At 41.6% G+C, this 24,101-nt stretch overlaps 1 protein-coding gene across 1 annotated transcript; it reads left to right on the forward strand.

Annotated features, from left to right (window-relative positions):
* Window positions 1-266: 266 nt before the first annotated feature.
* On the forward strand, window positions 267-16,352 carry si:zfos-911d5.4 (uncharacterized). Its single transcript, XM_062378739.1, has 7 exons — window positions 267-402; window positions 714-838; window positions 1,383-1,483; window positions 1,972-2,120; window positions 3,137-3,365; window positions 3,756-3,976; window positions 14,634-16,352. The coding sequence occupies exons 2-7, from the start codon at window positions 720-722 to the stop codon at window positions 14,799-14,801; spliced, it is 987 nt and encodes a 328-aa protein (XP_062234723.1). The 5' UTR covers window positions 267-402; window positions 714-719; the 3' UTR covers window positions 14,802-16,352.
* The last annotated feature ends 7,749 nt before the right edge of the window (window positions 16,353-24,101 follow it).

The raw sequence follows: 24,101 nt of genomic DNA on the forward strand, positions 1-24,101 counted from the left end.
GTGTCACATGCCCCCCCCTTCTGTATTTCCCTCAGCTGATTAATTGCGCAAAGTATCCGGGGAACGTCACGTGGAAATAGCATCAACACAGTGCGGGAGGGGGTGGGGTGGCTGAGTGAGCTGCCTTCTGACGTCATGTCCCGGGAGGGGGGGTTGATGTTGAAATATGACGCTGCAGTTGGTTGCACGTGGGCTGTTGTTTACTCCCTCTAGGAAAAGCTGGAGTAGCAGCAGGAGGAGGAGGAGGAGGAGGAGCAGGGGGGGGGGGATGTTGAGTAACAGGCTTCACGTGTGAGAGAGAAAACACAAGACGACGTCAACAACACAGGGAGACGAAATGTCGATCTGAATCCTCTGGGTTTCTCTTCTTAAGGATCCTCAAGCAGCGCGAGACCTCCACTGGTGCGTGTTGTGTGCGTGTGTGGGTGATTGTGCGAGCGCGTGCGTGCGTCTTTGTTCTCCTCACGAGCCGCTAAAGTTCAGGTTCAAGTGTTGTAAATAAAGCAGCTGTTAGCATTAGCCTAGCTCTCATGTCAGGGAGCTTTTTTAACTGTCACTTTGCATTGTACCTGTCTGAATAATAGTCTGTCTATATATTGCTGGTATGTGTTGACTATAACATGTCGTTATATTTTAAGTTTAGGCTGCCAGTTTAAAAAACTGATGACATATAAGTAAAACAATTCAAAGTAGATTTTTTTTGTCTTTTTCAGACTATAATGCTCCAGCTCGGAAGCCTGTTCACCCACTTCCCTCTCAGCTCCAAAGCTTCAGAAAGTGCCCAAGGCCTGAGTCCACCCAGCGCACAGACACTACCTGAATTTGTACAGCATGTCAGGTGAGTTCACTTCAACAATACCTCACTGACAACAGTGAAGAGGCGCTGTGGGTAAAGTGAACCCCCAGAATACAGCGTAGCATTATTGTGTCTTTAAGCTTGTTGTTTTGGATTTTACGGCCCAACACAAACAGTTTTTACCGAAAAACCTTGGATGAACCCCCTGTGTGCTACCTGCGTAGCATCAGAACAGCCGACAGGCAAAGCAGGCAGTTGGTTGGTGAGCAACTAGGAGCAGATATTTTCCTCTTGAGTTGGTGGAGACCAAAACAGAGGTAAAAGAGACAACTGGTGGCCGGAGACACAACTGCAGTTTGTTGTTGTATGGCATGACAAATATTTGCCAAGACATTTTTGTCACTAGCAACATATTTGTCTGTCCAGGAAGAGGGTTTTAGGTTTCTGCTTTCTTACCCTGTTAAAAGATAAAGACAATTTGTTTTTCATCACTCGTTTGAGGCATTTTGACACTAATATGTCAAAGTTTGGTTTACAGTTTGTTCTCCTTTTTTAAAACCTCTTTTTCCATCTACTGTCTCTGTAGGAAACTCCCCGGACTTAGAAAGGAAGATGTTTTCTGCAATCTGCGTGTCCCCGACCAGCATCAGAAGACAAAAGTTGACATCAACATTGTTGTCCTCACTGGTTGGTATCTGTGATGAATCGTTATTTGTCCATTATCATAGTAACAACATATAGTATCTAAAAAATTGCCTTTTCCAGGTCTTTGTGGTTAGGTGGCTGTCCATTTAAATGAGGAATGAATCATTGTTTGTTCATTTCATCGACATTTAGTGTTTCCTGAAACCCTAGTAATAATCTCCACATTATATATTTACCTTTGTTTTGATGTGTGGGTATTTAATAAATGATATCATATATTATTAATATACGGTTGCACCAGAGAATGATAGTTATCATAATATGTGATTAGATGCCATTATAAAACATCTTATATTTTATTCCTACCACCCAAAGCCATTTCATACTGTATCTTGTATTTTGTTGTATGAGCTATAGGTCGAGGTAGTAAATTCATATTTGGGTTGAGATCTTTGGGAATAAATAAACACGCTAATGTTTGAAAACATTTACTTAGTTTAAAATGTATTCTTCTTCTTGTGTTTTCTCAGGCCACGGGATCTTCTGCATCGATGTAAAACCCTGGAGAGGCACCGTGTCCGCTCACAACCAAAACTGGCATGTGCGAGTGAAAGAGGAGGACCAACATTTTACCAACACCTGCATCGAGCAAATTGAAGATCCCCTCAAAGCCATCACGGTAAAACACACATTTAGCTGAAATGTCCAAACAGCATCGAGGAAAAAACAAAATGTCAAACTGTCTGGCACGTTTTAGTCCAAGGTCCAAACAATTGTCTGGAACATTGTTTTCATCCAAACCTCAGTCGTGTTAAGAGCTTATGAGTCACCATAACAATTTATATGGAAATTTCAAACACTAAAGTGGAGCTTCCTAAACTTCCAAAGTGGGCACTCTTCATTTGAAAGGCCGCAATTATGCTCATAGGGGGGGTGAAAGCAGGCAGGTGCCTAAACACAGCTGTCACCTTATGGGCCTGGGTCTGTTCAGAGTCATTCATTACCATCTCTATAGACGCTCAATTTGGACGGGGAGCTTGACAGAAGAGTCTGATGGCAAACACACACTGCATTATTGAAATAGTTCTGCTTGAATTGGATCTATTAACTTCATTAATTCTACACAAAGCAGATAAAAGCTCGACCGGCTGGGCTAATTTGTGGACATATGATTTCTTTAAATGGGTCCCGTAAGAGATTTAAATGCGGACATGTGCATTTATGGGTTTTTAAGGTCCTTGTGTAACAGAATGGTTAATTACTGAGATATGCTCTGTGAATGTTTGCATTCAGCAGTCTCATTCCTGGATCAATTAACTCAATTAAATCAATTAGTCTGGCAACAGAAAATAATTAGAGAACAATTCTCACGGTTTGCTGTAATTTTCTTTCCTAATATCAATGTAAAACTTCAAAATCCATAACAAAACACCCACAGATGCCACAAACATTCAGACATAATTCAAAATTCAAAGACAAGTCATATGAAGATATAAAACTTACTCAAATGGAAGCAAAGTTATTTGATTTAAAGAATACAAACATTTTAATTTGACAAAAGTTAAAACTTCTCAAACTTTAAGCATTTTCTCAACACAGGCAGCTGTTTATTAAATCAGAGACTGATCAGATAAAAGTAAAACTACAAATCTGAACAGACAATCTGTCCCACGAATTCTCTGTCCTCTCCTCTAGACCAAGACGACTAACTTATGCGGCCACTTGAAGAGGAGTGGAGTGTCTGTGCGCCAAAGCCTTTTCTTCCCCAGGGTCATCTTCCTCTCCCCGGACTGCGAGCTGGAGGACGAGCTGAGGAGGAGGAGGGAGCTGGTCTCCCACAGCCAGATAGACGACTTCCTCAGATCCTTCAGGGAGGGCTACATGGCCTGGATATCAGACGCTCTGACTCCCTCCTGGCTCTCTGGTGAGTGAGTCCACATTAACAGTTGCAGAAAATGACAGAATAAGATTAACAACTGTGTAAGCATAAAGTAAAATGGCACTTTATAATAATACAAATATTCAAAAAATAAGGAATCCACTTTTTAAAGAATGTTTTACTATGAGTTTTCTTTTGTTAATCATTCTTCGATTTAGCTGGAAACCTTTGTTGCTTGTCATCACATCCGTCTTTCATCTCATCTGCAGTCTTATCTCTCACGATGACTCAAAAACAGGCATAAAATATCCTAATAAGACTTTAGGAACTCAAAAACTGTTTAAACAGTGCAAAAAAATTCCACTAGTAAAGTTAAATCAAGCAGGCATTTGACAGGAAAGGCTACAAGCTCGATTTGCGTTTTCTGTCCTGCAGGTCATCTGTCGTACAGGCAGATGGAGTCGGCGCGTGAGGTCCTGGGGGGAGTGGGAACGTGGGATCTGGTGCGGCTGCACTGTGGCGAGCAGCTGAAAGGCGACTACCAGGGCTGCCAGTACATCGCTCTCAACCGACAGGAGACGGACACGCTCGAGTTTTCCCGAGTCAAGACCCTGTCGCCTGATTCGCTGTGGGCGCTGCTGGGACACGCTCCTCAGGTCAGTCCACTACAGCACGAATTGTGTGTGTGAAATGAGGGGGGAACGGTTGTGTCAGTGGCTCCAAATAATAATGTAACCTGAACTGGAAGACCAGCAGGTGGCAGTAGTGCTTTATGACTGCAGCACTCAAATGTCAAGTCACTCCTCCTATATTCAGGCAACTGGAAAAACACAGGTTTCATTCAGTCTGAAGAATGGAGCAATTTTACAGTTATTTAAAACACAATTAGGGTTGTGACTTTATAAACACCAGATTAAGTAATTCCAATGCTGTTATTCCCAAGAGTCGTAAAGTTTTGATTTGACATCTTTTTTCACCATGATACACAAACATGATTTACAACTGTCAACCAACATTTTAATTCTGTTATAGGTTTATTTCAAAGTTAAGCAATGGCAGTTTCATAGGTGTCGTTTCCCAAAGAAATCTTTCTTTCACCGTCTGGAAAAAGCTGAATGGGGCTTCTCTTTGGCTGCTGTCACTCTAGTGTGCACTCAAGATGATTTCCATTAACACTTCACATGTTAATTAGTGCTTTAACTCTTCAGTCTTTTATTCATTCTTCTGTCAACAGAGGCTCATCAGCTTGTGATTGAATGAAAAATCAATGCAGTTGGTATTTAGCGTCTTAAAAGAATCGTCTGACCAGCTGATTTTTTGGGGGGATTACTTTTTATTCTATTGCAAAGTAATGAATAGCTAGTTGCTTAAATGCTATCTCTACTGATTTCGGGAAAATACATCTCAACTGTCACCTTTGCAATGAGTTGAACTGCACGTATGCATATTGGCGAAATATAATAGTGGTATTGTTTATCCCCTAAAATATTCACAAATATAGAGTTATTTTTATTTTTCAGTCCCTTTTGTTATATACATTTGTTGAATGGAATAAATGTCAGAGCTCTTCAGGCGTAGTGAGTGTGACCCCCCCCCCTCCCCTCCATTACAGATTCACACTCCCAACCCTCAGCACCCAAACACTCAGCCTGGGCTTTCCTTACAGACTCCACTCAGGCTTTAGTTTTACCCCCAACCCCCTCCAACCCCCAGACTGTATGTATCCCCCCCCCCTTCTCGCCTCCAGCTGCTGTACATTTGATACATGACCCAACAATCATTAGACAGTCTTCAGCAGGCCCTTTTCTAGCCCGGGGGGACACACACGACGACAACAGGAAAATATATTATTTTCAAAGAAATATTTGTAGATGGAGGCAGTGTGAGGCGCATGTCTCCCTCCATATTACCCAGAGATATGATAAATATCCTTTTTTTTCTGTCCGCATACCCCATTTAGTAGGCTCAAATGCATGCCTGTGTATATGTTTTTACGCTCCCAATTTCAGATTCCTAAGTGTTCAGCTGCAATAACCACCAGGATATATTCATTTTGACCATGGATATGTCCGAGCAAGCAGAGCAAATTTTAAAGATATTTCTCCTCTGGATATGGTGACAGTCTCATCCTTTTATCCTCTAATTCTTCTTAAAAAAAAAAAAACTGGCTCGTGTGCAGCAGCTGCGAGGGGACCCTTGAGGGGGGGTGGCAACGAAACCTGATATCTCCCTCAGGCATATTTTCAGAGCCCAGAAATAATGCATGCTTTTGATTTGTTACTTGTAAACACACGGGCTGGAAGATCTGTGATATGACCTGCACTCTCACTCTGGCCAGCTGTTTGGTTTGTGCGGAAGTGGCACCAGATGTATCCACAAAAGCCACCTTGGAGGCACTAGGTGTGTTTGCTGTAGGCCCAGTCAATTATTCTGCGGAGAATGGGATGTCTACATCTCCCCAAAGTAGAGAATGATTGAGTAGAGTGGCTGTAATTTATTAATTATGGTCTATATTCTTAGACCCCGGTTCTGGCTTCATTCAATTTGTATGGATTGAGGGGTAATTACTGTGTGTGTGTGTGTGTGTGTGTGTGTGTGTGTGTGTGTGTGTGTGTGTGTGTGTGTGTGTGTGTGTGTGTGTGTGTGTGTGTGTGTGTGTGTGTGTGTGTGTGTGTGTGTGTGTGTGTGTGTGTGTTTCTGTCTGTGTGGGTTACAGAGAGAGAGAAAGACCTCAAGATCTATACATGTCATCATTTACAGTGCAGGTTACTTGTGTTGTTCATCTTTATGTCGTCTCCTTTTCTGAAATCGGACTGTTTCACACAGCCCTTGTACCCGTACTCGGCATATAGAGCGTCGACTAATTGCATAGCTGAGAAACAACAATTGAGTTCCTTCGACCGTAACTTGACTACACCGCCCTATTAGCTGATTAATAGAGGCGAAGCCAACGAGCGAAAAGCCGCCGATTCAACGACAACATCTTGGCTGACAAATGATCAGAGCCTCGTTTGCCGGAGATCTCATCTCTCTGACTGTCCACAGATGTAGCTTGTTAATTTAACTCCGCACTGGCATTCCTCTCCGTTTGGCCATCTCCCAGGCTGCACGCGTCACAGACCCGTAATGGGCAGGCGGGTGCACTCCGTGCTTAGCACTGAAAAGGCAGAGAGGGGAGACATCAACCGCTTTGTGGTGATAATGAATGGAGGCACACAAAAGGCCTGGAGCTGGCCATTTACAAAGCCTGCAAATTCTGCTGCCTAAATAGATAATATTGGCAGCCACTCTGGCTTTCTGGTGTTTTTATGTAGAGAAAAAATAATAATATTTTAGCCATTTGAAGAAAACATATGCAGCACCCATTATTATTTATTAAAAATATTTTTTAGCGAATATGGCGGAACCATATGTATACTGGTTACACAAATGTTTTATTTCATTCTGACCACAGGAACAACACAGGTGGATATTTTAACTTTTTCTAAAACTTTTACTAAAAAGCATGATTAAAAGTTGTTTCATCAAAAGTGCGATTTATCAGATTGTCAGTCCTGTAGAGTTCAGGGTTCATCGAGTACTCGACTAAACTCTGTGAGAGGAAAATGCATGTACTATATAAAAATTTTAGAAGGAAAAGTTCTTTGAAGAATTTCATGCAGAAAAAAAGTTCTACTGGTGTTTTACAACTGAAGTGACAACTGCAGGGAAATTACCGGGATGTTCAGATTCCTGTAATTGCAGCGTTCCTCTCGAAAGGAAACTGGAATTGGAAATAATTTGCGCCGGAGTGTGTGTAGGAAGCCGCAGAGGAAAGCCGGCCGTGCAATTACACGCGAGAAGAGTGCTGCAGAATCACAAGTGTCTGTAATGAACTAGTGAAGACACCAGCACTTACACAGTGGAAGGCAATGATAAAAGCTGCCTTGTAATAGCGTGTGATTAAACTTGGTAAAAAAATCTATTTTTTCACTCGAGCACTAAACCACGGTGAAGAGTCCCGTGGAGAGATTCCGCACCTGTCAGTCTGAAGATGACTCAATGTGTTTCCTCCAAATTCATCACCCAGCATGCAACAGCAGTCAGGCTAGAGGGCTCTTCACGCGCTCTTTTGTTAATTTAGTTAAACATCAACCGCTAGGGTTCATGTATTACACATTCCTACTTAACACAGGTGGAGATTGAGTTTGAGTAAATTTGAATACATGTTTAAAATAAAGCTCCAAACCATTAATATTCATTACAAAATAATGTCTTTGAATGTGGAATGAGCTGCGGTTGTGCAAGACACAGTCGATAATATCTGTGATACGTATGAATTATGTTTGCATATACTGTGTTGGATTCTGAAGGTAACAATATCACACAGAAGTAGTTTCTGGATATACTTTATTTCAATTAAAATTTAAAATCAACATAATGATTTTTAACAGGAATATTTAACCAATCTATTAGTATAATAGTTGTATAAAAAATACAGATAAGATAACACATGTTCAATGCTTTTCTTTGGCTGTGTAAATTGAAAGGTAATTTATTTATTGTTAGTTTGTTGTTGTATTTTGCTGTGAATTATTAGTTTTTACAACAGAATCAATATCATTGCATGTTGAGCTAAACTGTTGCTATCATATTGATTATTCTGTAAGCATTTCAGTCATCAATATGTAGAGATTTGATGCTTTACTCAAAATGCTTGGGACTAATACTTGGATAAAACAAGCAATTTGACTACAACTTATTACAAAAAAAATAACGACTAATGAAAATAATCTTTAGCCGCAGCGCTTATCATATGATCACAAAGAAAGGCTTCATAAAGGGTTTTCCTGTTAATGAGACTCAGAGTCTCATCGTCCAGTTTGGCATCACACGCTGGATTTAGCATCTAAAGAAAAAGTTTCCTTTTTCTGGGGGGGGGGGGGGCTCAGTCAGTGGCCAAGATGTTAATTTTAATCTCGGTGAGCTCAGCTATTTGTTTAGGGGCTCCAGGATATTACAGTGATCCCCGAGGTTCAGCTTGTACGATATGATCAATAGAGATTCATGAATAATGAAGAGGCCGATTGGAGCAGAGACACTTAATTACAGTTCCAAAAGCCATTCTCGTTAATTGAGGAGAATAAAGGTGGTGAAGTGGATTGGATGGCAACGTTTGGAATTTTTCACCTTGGAATTTCTGTATTTCTTATTATTTTTATACAACAAAAGTAACAGCTAGAAAATAACAACAGCTGGGTAAGTGGTGAATTTTCACTGCTTCCTCAAATTGATGCATTTCTGTGTTTGACATTTAATATGGTAGTTTATTTGGCGCGCTCAGTCCATTTCCTCCGACCACCTGTGAGCAGACTATCGTTCTTTTAATGTAAAGGCTAATGCGCTGCACATCCAGACAGTGGGTGGCCGCTGTGTGCAGCAGATACAGTATGTAATTGACAGCCCTGCCATCTGTTACAGTTACGTGAAATTAGGGATAAACTAGTTAACAGACACTTTGGCCCATTGTCTGTTGTTTTGATAATCACCCTTAATAACGGACGGCATCAATATGGTCTTTAAACCTGATTTGGGAGTTAATGGAGTCAGATGGGGACAGTCAGTGTATGCTCTGGGGGTAATGCTGTTAGAGATGTTCGTAAAGAGCAAATTAAATCAGTCATAGATTGTGCCCTCTCAAGTCAGCCAGACGACCAGACCCATTGAGGAGAGGGGGGGGGGGGGGAAGGAGGGGGGTTCATATTTTAACCTCTCGCAGAAAATGCACTCATGCGGATGAAAATAAAGTCAGAGCTGGGTGAATGGATGTAAATGGTTATTGCCGAGAGTCTAATGGCTTCCTGTTAGCCGGGGCAGGTTGCGTGGAAGCAGGGACGCAGCTATTCAGCCCTTAACCAGTCATGTTTTGCATTCATGGCTTAAGACAGATGTAGTTATGGATATGGACGCTACTGCAAAGTTTAGGCATCTTAATGGACGGTCGGCAGCTGGAGCTCAGCAGTTCAGTGGTGATGTTTGAGTATTTCATGCAGGAGATGGCGCAGCACGAGCAACTTAGCAGAAGCGAATAGTTGATCAGTCATTCAACACGTATTCAAATATGTCAATTAACATATTAAGGTAATTGTTTCAGTAGTTTATGAGTGGAATATTGGCGGTACAGTGGTTCACAGTCGTTGTACAGCAGAAGGTTCCCAGTTTTAATCCCGGCCTGGTTGAGGTCTGTCTGGAATTTGCATGTTCTCCCTGTGTCTGTGGTTTTTCTCTTGGTACTCAGAGTTCCTTCTTCCACAGTCCAAAGACATGCAGACTTTATTTGAAGACTCCGTAGGTGTGACAGGTTTTATGTTGTTCCAGCTTCTTCAATGACCCTCCAAGGATAAGCGTCTCAAATGTGAGGATTTCTTAATTTTCTCCCAGTTCCATCATAAATTTCAAACCAGGCACTATAAAAATATAATCTTGTGATTTCACTATTTTCTGACATTGTGTGCATGAACAGTTAAGCTATTAATATTGGCATTATCAAAAATAACATTTAGTTTCACACCTAAATGCCTCACTCCAGCAGGTAGGAGTGTAAAGACAAATATTGTTTATAGTTTTGCAAATTTAATTCATTACTCTGGTAAAGGAAATTAATATGAAACACTTTGAAACAACTAATTGACAGCGCCCCCTTCGCTGCTGTGTTTACTTTACTTACACTTGCAGTTACTGCTCCCGCCAAGAGTACAATAATATTACATCAGCTGCTGAGAGGGAAATGTTCAGGGAACAGTGAGCAAATGTTCCAAAATGATTGCAAATTGTTTAACTTGTTGAACCCTGTGAGAGTGGGTCGTCCAACTTAAAACAGACGCACTGTTTCTGATCTTTAGAGCCTGTCGATGAATTTATCTTGCACATAACGTTTTCAAGGATTTATACATTGTTGAATTGCTGTTATGAGAGTAGTTGTCACCGCATTTGCAAAGTTTCAGATACTGTGAACACTTTTCCTTGTGTTACACATAAGCCATTCTTTCTGAAAATGACCACAATGACTGAAATGATGCAAGTCTAATCTAAAGATAAAAAAATAAACGTGAATGTGAGGTCATGCACCCTTTGATAACTTAGTTTATCTGCTGGAAACAGAGGCCGGTGGAAGTTCTGTCTAGAGCCTGGGTCCCTCTGGTTTAACAGAGCATAATAAAAGGATAATTCGATTTTTACAATTTCCAATAAAGATGTTGAATCTTAGGATCAGATGTTGAACCCTCTGTTTAATAGAAAATGCTTTCAGCGTCTGGCATTGTATTATAATTTTTACGATACTTATTTGAATCGTATTGCAGAACGATGTTAAAGAAATGTTAGACATCTGTTAGAATAGATCTCCAAGACCTATTCACAATATTTATGTAATGTTGTAATTCAAAAGCAATAATCTGTCTTGATTTAAACCTCGAAATCCCTGATAATCCAGAGACTCACACCCGACTCAGCAGGTTGTTGATGTAGCCGCCCAGTGAGCCAAACCACACATTGTTTATCTAATCGCCTCGTTACGTCCTGCTTGAAATGATAGCAAAACACTTTGGGCCCGAGTCCATCGCGTTTGGCTCCGCGACAAAGACGCCCGGTGCGCCGGAGGTGTGTTACTCAGTGTTCCCCCCCCATGTGTGTCTGGTGAGACACGGCGCGAGACAAAGAGCCCGTCGTCTGAAGCTGGTGTGGCGTTACGCTCACTCAGAGTTCACCTGAAACACTGCACCCATGGCTCCAGGTAACAGGCCCCTGCTGACGGATACCCTGCTTGGGATTCTTTGACTCTATCAGGGGGAAGAATCTGAACTTTGTGAATGGCAATACACGCAGGTGGTGACACGTCCCTACCCAATTACACAGCCCCTCGCATTATTCCCATTCGTCAGATCTGTCGAGACCGTCAGTGGGAAATTGTCACAATTAAATTGAAACAATTAGATCCGCAGTGTGCAGGGCAAGGGGTTCGCCGTGTGGGTTCGTTCATTTTGTTTTCATATTTAAAGAACGTTGGACTTCTGAGCCGTCCCTTCAGGATCTGAGCCGAGAACGACCCTGCAGGTAGAAGAGGAGGAAACCTGCTCAGAACAAGCTGTTGTCTTGTGTTTAAGAGGGTAAAAGTTGATGGTGAACCCAGGGCAGGATTTAGCGATTGTTAGCAGACGGTAAATAAGAGCAACGAGTTTGTCTGAGTTGAAATGTGAGGAGTGATGTCATTCACACGACACCGAAAGTGAGAGCCTGATCAGGGTAGACACGGTTAGGTGAGCTCTCAGCCCTTTGTGTGACACCCAACCTTAGCCCCAAGGGTCTTCTCCTCGCCATGAAGTCTTACACACACATTCATGCCCGTCTCTGCTGTGATTCTCATACGCTTGTGGATAACGTACAGACAAAAGTGAGACATTTTCATCCGCGCTTATCTCGGCTTGTTGAAGGCTGTGACATGCTGCTTCTCATCTTAAATGTTTGGAGCTGTTTGCGCTTTAAATCACATTTTCCCATGCGCGGCTCCTTTAGGCTCTGGTCCTCTGTGAGTACGACACCGTATCGTCTTTACCCTCAGACACTTGCCTCAAGTGGCTGGAAGGGGCAACATGTAGTAACAGTTCCTGTACCTGACACATCATCTCTGTATCACCTGGCAGGCAGGTCGTCTAGACCAGACACCAACTAACCCTCTTTGATTTTTATGCCAAAGACGCCAGTGTCTTCCGTGTTCGACCTCAAAACCTTGATGTAATTCACACTATACTTATGTCGGTGCTTTTGATTTCAAATAATGAGTATTTTTTTGTGTAATTTCTGTAGAATGTGTCGATGTTATGGTTAAGGTTATGGTTTCATCTGTTTGTTTGTTCGTTGGCATGATTATGAATTTAACTACTGGAGTGATTACCAGAGTTATCTATTTAATTTTGGTGCTGATCAAGGAAACTGTTACATTTTCTTTAACATCATGATATAGGATGTTTTTACACGTTTTTGTGAATTTCCCAAGAAATAGTGCAAAGATATTTATGAAAGAAATGGGACAATGTAGACTTCTAATACCTATGGATAATCTGAGTCAAATAAACATTTTTCGTGTCTCAGTTATTGTACGATTATAAATATACTATATATTGTTTGATTAATTCCTGGATCAGCATCAAATGTGTATGATTTCTTCCGTCAACCATATTAATGGAGGTAAATTCTCCGTGGACACTTTCCTGCTCTGTCAGTGTGTGTTTCTTACTGCTTCTGTCCAGGCTTGAATATGATGCACAGCCGCTATTGTGTCCGCGCCACAAAGATGGAATTACTCGACTTCACTTCCATTAAATGATTTAATTGCTGATTACCAACTATTAAGTCCAGCTATGATTTGTTAGAATAATTCCTCTCGGATGTTTTTGTGTTGGTTCACGCGCCTCTTTGCCACCAGCTGTCACGAAGCCATTTTTTTCATGCATCCCAAAATTAATAGACACTCAGTCTCTCAGAAGTGTCTCATGCTTTTGTAATAAAAGCCATGTGGCGTTCGGCCAAGGCTTCACTACAAGACACAATTGTTCCGTTTCCCCCCCCCCCCCCCCCTTCCTCTTTCTCCCTGTTTTAATGCACACTAATAAGTAAGTAAATGGCGAAAAAAGATGTGTGTCTGAAATCGCAGTGGCCTTTGTTGCAGATAATTAGGTTAGCAGCAAGAGTGTGCAGGTGTTGAGGGGTGTGCTGTGCGCTTGTGTTGTGTTGCCGACTTGCTCGTATTCCGCAGGCTGTCAGGGGTGTCGCACTCCCCATCAGCCCCAAAGCTCGGCAACCTCTTCACTATTAAAATGATCACTTTCAATAGCAGACAAAGGAAAGAGGGAACATATCTAGTGCAGGGTATTTTCCCCACCTCTAATGCTTATCTGCCTTTTGATGTCGGCGTAATAAAAGGCCTATTGGGCTTCCACAATGACCTGCGAAATGGACAAGGGCCGATATACTGGGCTCTGACTGTCACTACCATTAACTAAAAGGCCCAGACATTATGGAGAGCCGGGGATGAAAGAACACGGGCAAAAAAAATCATAATTGAAAAATTGCCTAATGCTTAAGTGAAAGAAAATGGAGCTGTGAAAAGGCACTGTAATATTCTGTTATCCCCTGTAAATGCAGCCAAACAAGAGATGTGGCGAGGCATTCTTTTTGAAATGGATGTAGTTCAGTTACCTGCATGTCTAAATCTAGTTAAGGCTTCCATTGTCCGGCTCAAACATAACAGGCAGTTTTGATGTAGTGTTAAAGCGTATTATGCCCTACAACCTACATAAAATCAAGCTATGACTCCATTCAATACGTGGAGGGGAATTAAAAAAGCTCACAGCGAGAAAAAGGTTAATTTAATATTTATCCTGTTTCCCGGCTGCTGTCGCATCACTTCTCCAACACAGTCGCACAACGTTTCTGCAGCTCAGGGAACATTTGATAGTAAATTTCTAAGATCTAAGATAAAATAATCTAAGATACAGCCACTGTAAGAGGAATTGATTCGCTTCTTCATGTTAAATATTAAGCCAAATAGAAAACTACAGAGATGTTCAAAACAAAACTAATCGGCCCAACAAGCAAGTATAGGTTCATCTTTGTTTGCCAGATGAACCGGATTAAAGACGTTATTGTGAACTCTGAGAAATTGCAATGGTAATTTGTCACTATTATTTCTTATATAAAATGAAAAACATCAGCTGATGAACTGGTAAAATCATTAGTTAAAGTTTAGTTAAGGTAATTTGCCTTTCAAAAAGATGTTTGATCATTAAGCTTAAACACATTCTAAATCTCAAGGTTTTATTGACATCTAGGTTACATATGTAAGTGTTTCTACTTTATTTCAAGGACTTCATTTCGTTGTGAGTTTACTGTAAACTGAATTACAAACATCAAACCGTCCACAACTTCATATGTTATCTAGTTTTTGAAAAAAGACGTTGACAATAGAAATTAGCTCTGTGTTCCTCTAGGTCATCAAATCTGTACTTTATGGGTCGAAGTTTGAATGAAACTTTTAAATTGACAACAGACCGCGATCGTAGGTTTATACCTGTCAGTCTACAGACCCACAGACAAAGCAGCAGCAAAGGTGAAAGTCATGAGCGTCTGCTTCACTTCAACCAGAGGTCAGGAGGTCTGAGTCCGAATCATGAACCCAGGAAAAGCCCTGAAAAGCCCCTTGTGTCAGACACATGAAGATCAGACCGATAAAACAAATTTAACGTTTATATTTGTTTCCATTTCTTTCCTTCTCCGCAGGTAACAGTTAAAATGTACAAGCGCGGATCTCATGGCTGGCTGGGTAAATCCCTGGGCGCCACTTCCACCATCCCATCCAACACCTTTGTGATCTTCAGGATCGGCGGCGAGGAGGCAGACGCCAAAATCCCGGCAAGCACCATTCGCAGCATCAACCTCAGCATATGACGAATATGTGTGTGTGCAAATATTCAGATGCAACAAGACAAACCAAACTCTTAATGTAGTTCTCACAGTATGCTATTTTTACAGAGTGCCTTTTACTATGCAGTGTTTGTATTTGTACTGTTGTACGAGCAGTTTCTTAATTTATCGAGATAAAGGAAAGAAAAGGGTGGGGGGAGGTGAAAAAGCCCCATTTGCCAATTTCCCTGATTATCGGATCCTCTCTGGCAACATTATGTTAATGAAGATGCTTTCAGAGAATTAGCCTGATTAACTTTCTCTTGTTGTGGATTTTCTAGGGCTAGCCCACACTTTACACCGCCCATTAGTTCGTCATTATTTTAACTGATTGTGTCACATCAGTTCAGGACTGAAGTGTTTTAATGTGTTAATTGTGGGAGTTTAAAAAAAACAAAAAAAAAACAGGCGGCGTCTGGTACAACGAGGGGGCCCGAGCGTGGGTCTGCCTCTTTGGGTTAAAGGGGGGGTGATTTACTGCGGAGGTTTGGACCGTGTGACTGTGAGGTGCTTTATTAATATGCTCGGCAGCGCTGAGGAGACGATAACGCATTTCGAGAGCGCACGGGCGCGGCCACCAGCACCATTCACAACCGTGTCTGGGTCACTCTCCATCAGTTACCGGGCTTACACGGCTGCGCTAACAGCTAGCAATTGTATTTACTGGGCCTGGCAGTGGCCAAAATGAAGTTATTTCCATCAAGATATCAGTGCCTTTAGCTAATGCAATAGAGGGAGGCTCTCTGCGTTGATGGTATCTCTTTGCATGGCATCTCTCTACCTGAAACATCATTACACTGTACTCAAACTCCTCACTATTTCAAACGTCTGTTTACCGCTTTACCTGAGGGACGGATCAGTGAGCCGTGAGTTGTTTTGAGCAAGCAGAAACCAAAACGTTTCAGACTGCGGTTGTTTTGATACGTCGCTCGGCAGTGCTTGGATTGTTTCAAGGAATTCAACGTCTGCGAATTTAAACTTAAATACTGTCTGTATTTATATCGCACTTTTCTAAAAGCTTTTAAACAGTTCATTATTACCATTTACACACATTAATACAGTCAAAAGGTTACATTGTCACACGTCACTCCCTACACTCGGGCAATTTGCCGTTCAGTATCTTGCCCAAGGACACTCTGGTGAGAATCGAACCACCAACATTCTGGTTAGTGGACGACACGCTCTACTTCCGAGACATGAATCCTAAGGAACAGTTTTCAAACAGTACTTAAACAGTTTTGACGATATCAGGTGATCTGGGACGAGCAGGAAGTTACTGTTTAGCAGGATTTACTCTATTTTCCTTTTTGCAATATATTAAAAAGAATCATTTAAATCATTTAAATAATCATTTAAAGAATAAACTTCAAGCACTTTCAGCATCAACTCAAGAAGCACGACTGCTTAACTCACTCTTCAGTTGGTTGTTTTGCGCATAGTGGTTTTATACATTTGTGTGTATTTTTTTTAGCAGTGTGTTTTTATGTTTACGTGTATTTGTACTATCTGGTGTTATAATAAACAGATTTAACAAGTCATTGCTTCTCATAGTAATTACTCCATCCCTTGTTTTATTTAGTTTTATAACAAGATCACGCCAAAACTACCTAACCAATTAGCAAGACAATTAGTGTAAGGATGCGTTACGGGTCAGGGAGGAAGCCATTCCTTTTACATGTGGCTCTGATCCCTTTTTTATCACTTTCTAGTACATTGTGAGATTTGTTTTAATTTGCACTGATTCCCAGGGAATATATCATAGTTCTTATTGAAAGAAATCCGACATATTAAAGGAATGTATATCTGTGAATTTAAAGTGACTGTTGTGCCTTGGTGGAGGTATATACGCTCTACTTGGTGCCATATAGTTTACAGAATCTTTTAATTAAGGTGGCCTCTCTCCAGGTTTCTTCCATTTCCAGATCTCAATGGTGCAAACAATCTGTAATATTGAGTCACTTCTCGCCACTGGGGTCACAAGGTTTCTTCCAAGCTTCATTTGGGAGATGGGAGGGCATGAACAGCTCACTCTGCTCTTTGAAAGCATGCGGTACGTCTCCAGCACAGTAAAAAAGACTGGAGATTAGGAATGGATGACCGGCCGCAGGGACAAAGCCCGCTCTGTTGGGCGGCGTGGTGGCGACTGAGGGGTGGGGGGGGCTGCGCTGAGCGGAAATGGACATGGAGATCAGACCAGAACATAGTGTGACAAGGTAACAAGGTAAACTGATCCAGGCAGCGATTCCTCTGGAAAGTGAATCAATGAGGGTTCTGTTCAAATCCTCCCGGATATCGAGTTTGAAGTGAATCTATTGTAAAACACAATCAGCTGTAAATATGCGGGTGGGTTTCTTTTGTGGTAAACATGTCATGTGTCCTATAGACGCATGTTCTACCCATCTGAAAGCTGCATGTTTTGGCATATAGAGAAGACTTGGTACTTGCTGGCCAATACAGTTAGTGAAGAATAACAAGTAAAGCCAGGTGTCCAGCTCTGACCTCCCGCCATTCAGCACGGTCCTAGGGGCTGACAGGTCAGGTGACCAGTCCGACATGTCCCTTTGTAAACCGTAGAGCAGCCTGGACACGAGGGACGCGCCGCTCTCCAATGACATACACGAAGGAATGAGCCTCCGCCTTGGCCGTTCAGCTGGAAATCCTGCACCACCGCGGCGCTGTGTTCATGTGGGTCAGTACCCGGGGACATCGGTTTGTTTTCCCTCTGGGAAACTGTTTGCAACACTTCCTTTCACCGGCTTGACAAACACAGAAACTCTTCATCTGAGGTTCTGCTGCTTCAGCTCGACGAGCTCAAAGGTTCTGAGGTCAACACGCTCTTTTTAACTAATATTTTCTGAGATGCCGGCTTGTTTTGTCAGTAAAGGGCCCTAGAGATGAGATTGTGTTTACTGTGAGTGGGGAATCTGTCAGTGCTCTAATATTCAGCAGCCAACAATCCTGAACGTCACTTAACTTTGCATCTGTTATTTACCGGCCACTGATGTATTTATCTAAAATACATCAGATTTACAAAAACCACTGAATAGAATAGTTTCATTTTTAAGACTCAAATTTTAAAAATGTAAATTTGGGTTGTTTGAGATATCAACCTTTAAATTTAGAAATACTCTACAGCTTAACCCGTTCAGGCCTGTTGAAGTCACTCAAATGGGAAAATGTGTGAGGAGAAAATAACTTTTCTTTTCATCCTTCACACAATCTGTTTCCTTTTTCTTTTCCAGGCCAAATTTCACACTTAATAATTTTCCCGAATCCTCTTCTTTGGGATCACAGGACCTCTTGAGGCCTTGAGTAAAATCTTCCAAAAGAAAAAGGTTTTTCGTAGACATTCAACTGTTCACATTGACATATTAAAATAACATTTTGTTATAAACAATTGTTGTCACCCAAAGAACCTGGTTTGTTCAGTCTTTATCTCAATATTTTATGATAATGCTGATCTTCAACACCATGGGATGATTTATTATATTCACTCTGCACGTGCCTCTGGACCACCTCATTGAATTCTTTATTTTCATGGAAATCCAAGCAGGCTCAGCGGGGCTGTCGTAATGTGTGTGTGTACATGTGCTGCCTGTGACAACTATTAGCAAGGTTAATGCTGTGGATACTAACATCCATCACTTCACTTTCATTAGCGTTGTCCTTTGACCTGCTCCACATAATGTTGTCAAACGTGTCAGGCGGCAGATTATTGGGAGGTATGATGATCAATAGATAAATAATAGAGGGCTGCTGGCGTGGCTGCGGAATAAACCTCCGCCCGGCGCTCTGCTGCCTGTCACAAATCTGAAAAAAAAACAAATGGACTAGCCAGAGGCAAGAGCCATCAGTAATAATATAATGTGTGGATGATGATGAATTAGGGCCAGGCTTCTAAATGCATCGCCGTTTCCACGCACAGAGACACAACTGGACGAATGCATTGATCCCCTGCGTTCACATTAGTTTGCCTAATCTGCATTTGAGTCGATCGGACAACACAGTGTTTCACTTCACTGGATTCACAAATGTTAATAATGTCCAATAATCAAAAACTGTTTATGAAAGCACCTCCTTTTTGTGTCATTGATTCGGCTCCGTAATGCACTGATCACTCAGACAGGATGCACTTAGGAAACAATGTGTTTTCTATTCAATAACATAGATTTTCCCCTGCATGTGAACTTTCATTTTAACTAAGTAATGTTTTATTTTTCTCAGATCTTTTGCATTTTGTTGGGTTTAAGTCCTTTTTAAAACAACGTCTCACTTGTTTTTATGGACATCAAGTCTTTACTGACTCACTATGCATATAGCTTTAGGTTCGTGAGTCAAATAAAATATTCTTGCAATATTTGCACTATTTGTAGGTTTTCCTCATTCTTATGTTATTTTCTATAATCTAAAAAAATATGTAGGATGTAAGATGAGTGACGGCTGGAGTGAGTGCTTGCTTTTTTTAATTAAGGGAGTAAAATCATAATAAAGATCTTCAATGTTAAATACAATTGTTTCCATTTGAATTTACCTTTAGAGTCTATGCTATGTTATGCTCTGTTATGTTTCGCTATGCTGTAATGGGTTACGTTATGAAATGCTATAATGTTACCTTACGTTACGTTACATCTATTGTCATTTCATTCACCCAATGAAAAAATCCCACTCCCACCATCCTCATTATAACCAACATATTGTTATTATAGTTCCCAAACAATGCTGCAGACAACTGACATAAACGTCCTCGGATTCATACATAAACGGTGATCTATAACACAACGCGAACAAAGCCAACAGCAGAGAGCGGCTCCGAGCTGCTTGGAGAAGGTGTCACTTAAGACCCATGAGATCCCCAAGGCCCATAAGCGCCTCCACAATAGCTGTTGTGTAGATGTTCCTGTGTGCTGAGAGCTGCCGTGAGATCAAAGTGTCATGACCTAAATGTCACAGAGCAAAACAAACAGAAAAGACAGAATAATGGCATTTTTTATGATGCATGAAAAGTGATTATAATACAAGAAATGGCCCAAGTTGATCTGTGAGTTACATTTCATACCATTGTGCGAATATCCATGTGACTCTATAACATGTTCAGTAAGTTCATCGCCCAACTCCTCTGTTTCCCCTAAACTTAATTGGCAGTTAATAGTTGGCTGGAAATTGTATTCTTCAGGGGGATTATGCCAATAACTTTTCATAAAGCAGGTTGAAATGGATACAAGGAGTCAGTTGAATTCCGCCCGCAGTCACTCGGAGGCACACAGGGAACCTGAGCCTCAAAGATGTGGTGCATTAGTTCTGCTAAGCTAACCGTGAATGCTAATTGCAGGAAGGACAAACTGTAACCCCTGCCCCGTGGCCATGAACCCATTACACTGCACAGAGGGTTTCATAGACACAGGCCGCGTACAAAGAGGCTGCCCTGACAAGGCCACCAATCTGATTACGGTTTAAATGGGGATAACAAGTTATTGTTTTTCAAAGTCCCCTTTGGGATTTGTCCCTTGTTGTCTTTTTTTTTTACTGCGTGAAAGAAAAATGCCCGTCGCTCCAAAGCTGACCGCAATTCACTGACACAATGCAACAGGTTCTCTGTTTTCAAGTGGGATATGTTGCCTGATCCGCAGGACTTACCCACAGGTGGCTGTCGGACATGGATCAGTTGTGTTTAAGTGCTTGTGGTTTCAGCCCTGGAGGGAAAAGGGAAATCGACAACCCCGGCACGATATGAATTGACAACCTGTGCATCAAAGAGTGTCCTTCATCAGTGGGAACCCTCGAGTGATGTCCCCTCGGTTTTTACAGCCTCAAACACTTAGAGACTCCGAACAAAACCCTGAGTCCACAAACATGTCACTGATCTGATCTGTTGTCTGGATAAACAAGAGAGTTCACTTTTCTGTGTGCTTTCACCTTTAATCTCTGCAGCCCCCCCCCCCCCCCCCCCGATGCACTGGCTGCCCCCATCTTCTTTACACATTCATACATTCATCAGTTTGACAGGAGACATGAAAGCTGCACTCTTTCCCCTCTGAAGCACCAATTTCCACAGTTTACTTTTTGAGGTGAATGTTTACTGTGGCACCTTAATTACCCAATCGCCGTACAGATAAATACTTTAAGTCAAGTTTGAACATACAGTACAGCCATGTTGTCAATGTTTGTTGTTTATTGTGTGCTAATATCATAAACTGAAGTACTCAACTCACCATGATGATTACAATTCATCCTCAGAGGGACATGAATGTGGAGAAAATGTTATGGAAATCCATCAGATAGTCACTAAGATATAACCATGAAAGATAACCTCATGGTCGAACAGTAGGAAAAACCCGGACAAATCCGTATAAGGAAGCCTAGAACAAGAGGAAAAATCATTTGATCACCAAAGTCATGGTGATTCATCAATGAATGTCTGTGCAACATTTCATGGCAATCCATCCAATAGTTGATGACATATTTCAGTCTGCACCAAAGTGGGGGATGGTTATTATTTTCGATTATTCATTTATTTATTTATATTCTGTCCAAAGCCTGTAATCCAACTTCAGCATCTCGTACACTATTTAAATCTAACATGACAAATGTAATCTGGTCTCAACGTTCTGCAGGCAGGCCTAATTCTAAACCATCAATGCCACACGGTTTATTATCAGATGAAAAATCTCAGACAAAAAAGCCCACGAGCCAAAATAAAAACCTCACGCCCCAAATCTCCGACCCTCCTGTCACACCCAGACACTTTTGATTTACTATATCCCGGCTCCCAGGTGAGAGCCTCCTCCACCAGTCAGCCCCAGTGCTGCCTGGCCGGCCCGCAGAGAGATGGATGGCGGTGAGCGTTGAACCTAGCAGTCGCTCACATGGCCTTGAGCTTTAGCGTCTAATTAGGCTCTAATGTAACTACAATGCTCTCAAGGAGATGCTGTTTTGCCCTACACAGCTCTTTAAAAGCCTCACCCCCCGGGGCAGGGGCAGCGTGGAGTGAGGTGCTGTGGCAGGCCACAGCCACATCCAGGAGAAAGGCTCCGGTTTCACCGGCCCAGCCGGGACGTCAACGGGTCCAGGATCTGTATTTTGGGCCAAGTCTGATGGCTGCATGGGCTCATCTCTAAAATAGAAATCCTTTTAGAAATATTTTTACTCAACATCAACATTTTACATATTCATTAACCCAAACCTACTGAATCTTTTCAATGTAAACATGCACCTGCCAAGTTTTTTAGTAAATCAAACAGCTGAGCCGTCCAGTGTCCGGTTTGATTTAAAAGGAAATGTAGCTGATTACTGAGCAATGTAGCCCATTGAAATTATTTATTATTTATAAGTGTTCTATTGAATATTGAATCATTTCATGCGTGTTCTTGAGGTTAGATATAACACAGCTTCAAAAATGTTTGGGTGTGAAATAAGAAGTCAAAGATGCTGATCGGTCATTAAGTCACTGAATTGCATGGAATTATTGGATGGCTTCTCCTGTCTGTGATGTGGTGGGGAAACAGGAGACAAAGCCAGATCAAGGAGTGGTGTCAATATTTTCCTGATGCATCATCATGTGATTTCCTCATTTCTCCGCAGCGCGTGAAGGACGGTATCATCGGCTTGATATAATATTAGAAAGAAACCGGTCTTGAGAGATAAGGTGTCGGGCTGAAGGTCACCCGCGACCCTCTCCGGTGAACACACGAGCCTCCACTTCAGCGGTTGGAAACCAGAGCCCGGTCACACGACCACATGTGGTTAACTGGGCCTTTGCAGCAGGACCGGGAAAAAAAGAAAAGAACCAGGAGAGATCTCTGTGGAGACAGGCTTGGAGGAAGATGCTGATAGACAGGGCAACAGATGCATCTGCTGCAATCTTCTAAATTACTAATAAATCCTTTATGGTACTGAACAAAACAACTACACGTGTACCTCTTTGTAAGCTCCAGGTCTGAAATAGACTAATTGCTCCTCTGCTCCTAAATTACCTTTTTCTATAAAACAGCTATCCACCAGAGATGAGAAAACCTTGGCGCTTTTAATGCACATTCAAAGAACTCAATTTTCCAATTTAGCGGAAGCCAAAGATGACAGGAAACAAGGTAATTCTCCATCGGCCCAACAACAACCCCCCTCTGGCCGATTCGACGTCTGTTTCACGAGCAGTAATTGCGTCCCGAAATGAACGCCATTTCATATTAAGCTGCAGCCTCGATCCAACGTCAAAGACAAGACTCATTATCGACAATCATGGGAATTAGTTAAATCATTTAAACCAAAACCAAACTAATCGTTTCCAGGATACCGCAGAGGCAGATAGAGCCATTAGAAAAAATTGGAGCTCTTAAACAGAATAATTGACATCTATATCTTCTCTGCTGCTTTGGCTGAAGGGCTTCAGAAATTGCATTAGTTGCAATTGAAAAATCTGAACTGAGGGGAAAAAGACGCCACTTGAGACTTTTGCAGGGAACTGCTGTGTTCGCCGTGGCCATTCACACACATCACTGAACAGTGCATGAAAAAACTATACTTTTGAATTACTGGCTCTTAAACTGTACGCCTCTGGCAAAAATAACACGTGACCTTCTCCTTTGACCACCCAACTCTAATCAGTTAATCCGATAGTCGATGTGAACATTGTGTCAAATTCGAAAGCATATTATTCAAAAAAAACTTTCACAAGGCAAAAAGGGTTGGTGAGGTGGCAGTGATCTTGACCTTGGGAGATTTGATGACCAAATTCTAATCAGGTCAACCATCAGTCTAAATTAATGTTTGTGCTGGATGTTTTGTATTAGGAAATTTGTCCTAATACATCAAGTTCACAAGAACATGTGACCGTGACCTTGACTTTCGGCGAATTTGGCCTTTGACCACAAAAAATGTTCGGACCAAATTTGTGGAAATGTCATCAGTGTTCATGAGATATCGTGTTCACAAGAATCTGACGTGGACATGAGAACAGACCGACAACCAGAAAGACTTAACCCCTTTGGCCAATGGCTGCTGAGAGGTATAAAAAAAAAATGCCTGTCCTGCACTCGACACTCGCCAGTGTAACAACTTGGAAAACTTGACTTTATAAATTCACAATTGTTGATGGAAAAGTATGACCCTACCCCTAAATATTGATCAAATTAAAAAATATATTTAATTTCTAAATGGATTTCTCAATCAACAGGTTCAAACCAAACACAGTACAGTGAAACTAAAAGGATTGGCAGCACTCTGCTTCAGCCCCATTTAAACGTGGATTCACCACTAAGGGTTCTCAGCGGATAATTCACCATTCAAAGAAAT

This window comes from Platichthys flesus, chromosome 20 (assembly GCF_949316205.1).
Source record: "Platichthys flesus chromosome 20, fPlaFle2.1, whole genome shotgun sequence".
In the NCBI taxonomy this organism is placed as follows: Eukaryota; Metazoa; Chordata; class Actinopteri; order Pleuronectiformes; family Pleuronectidae; genus Platichthys; species Platichthys flesus.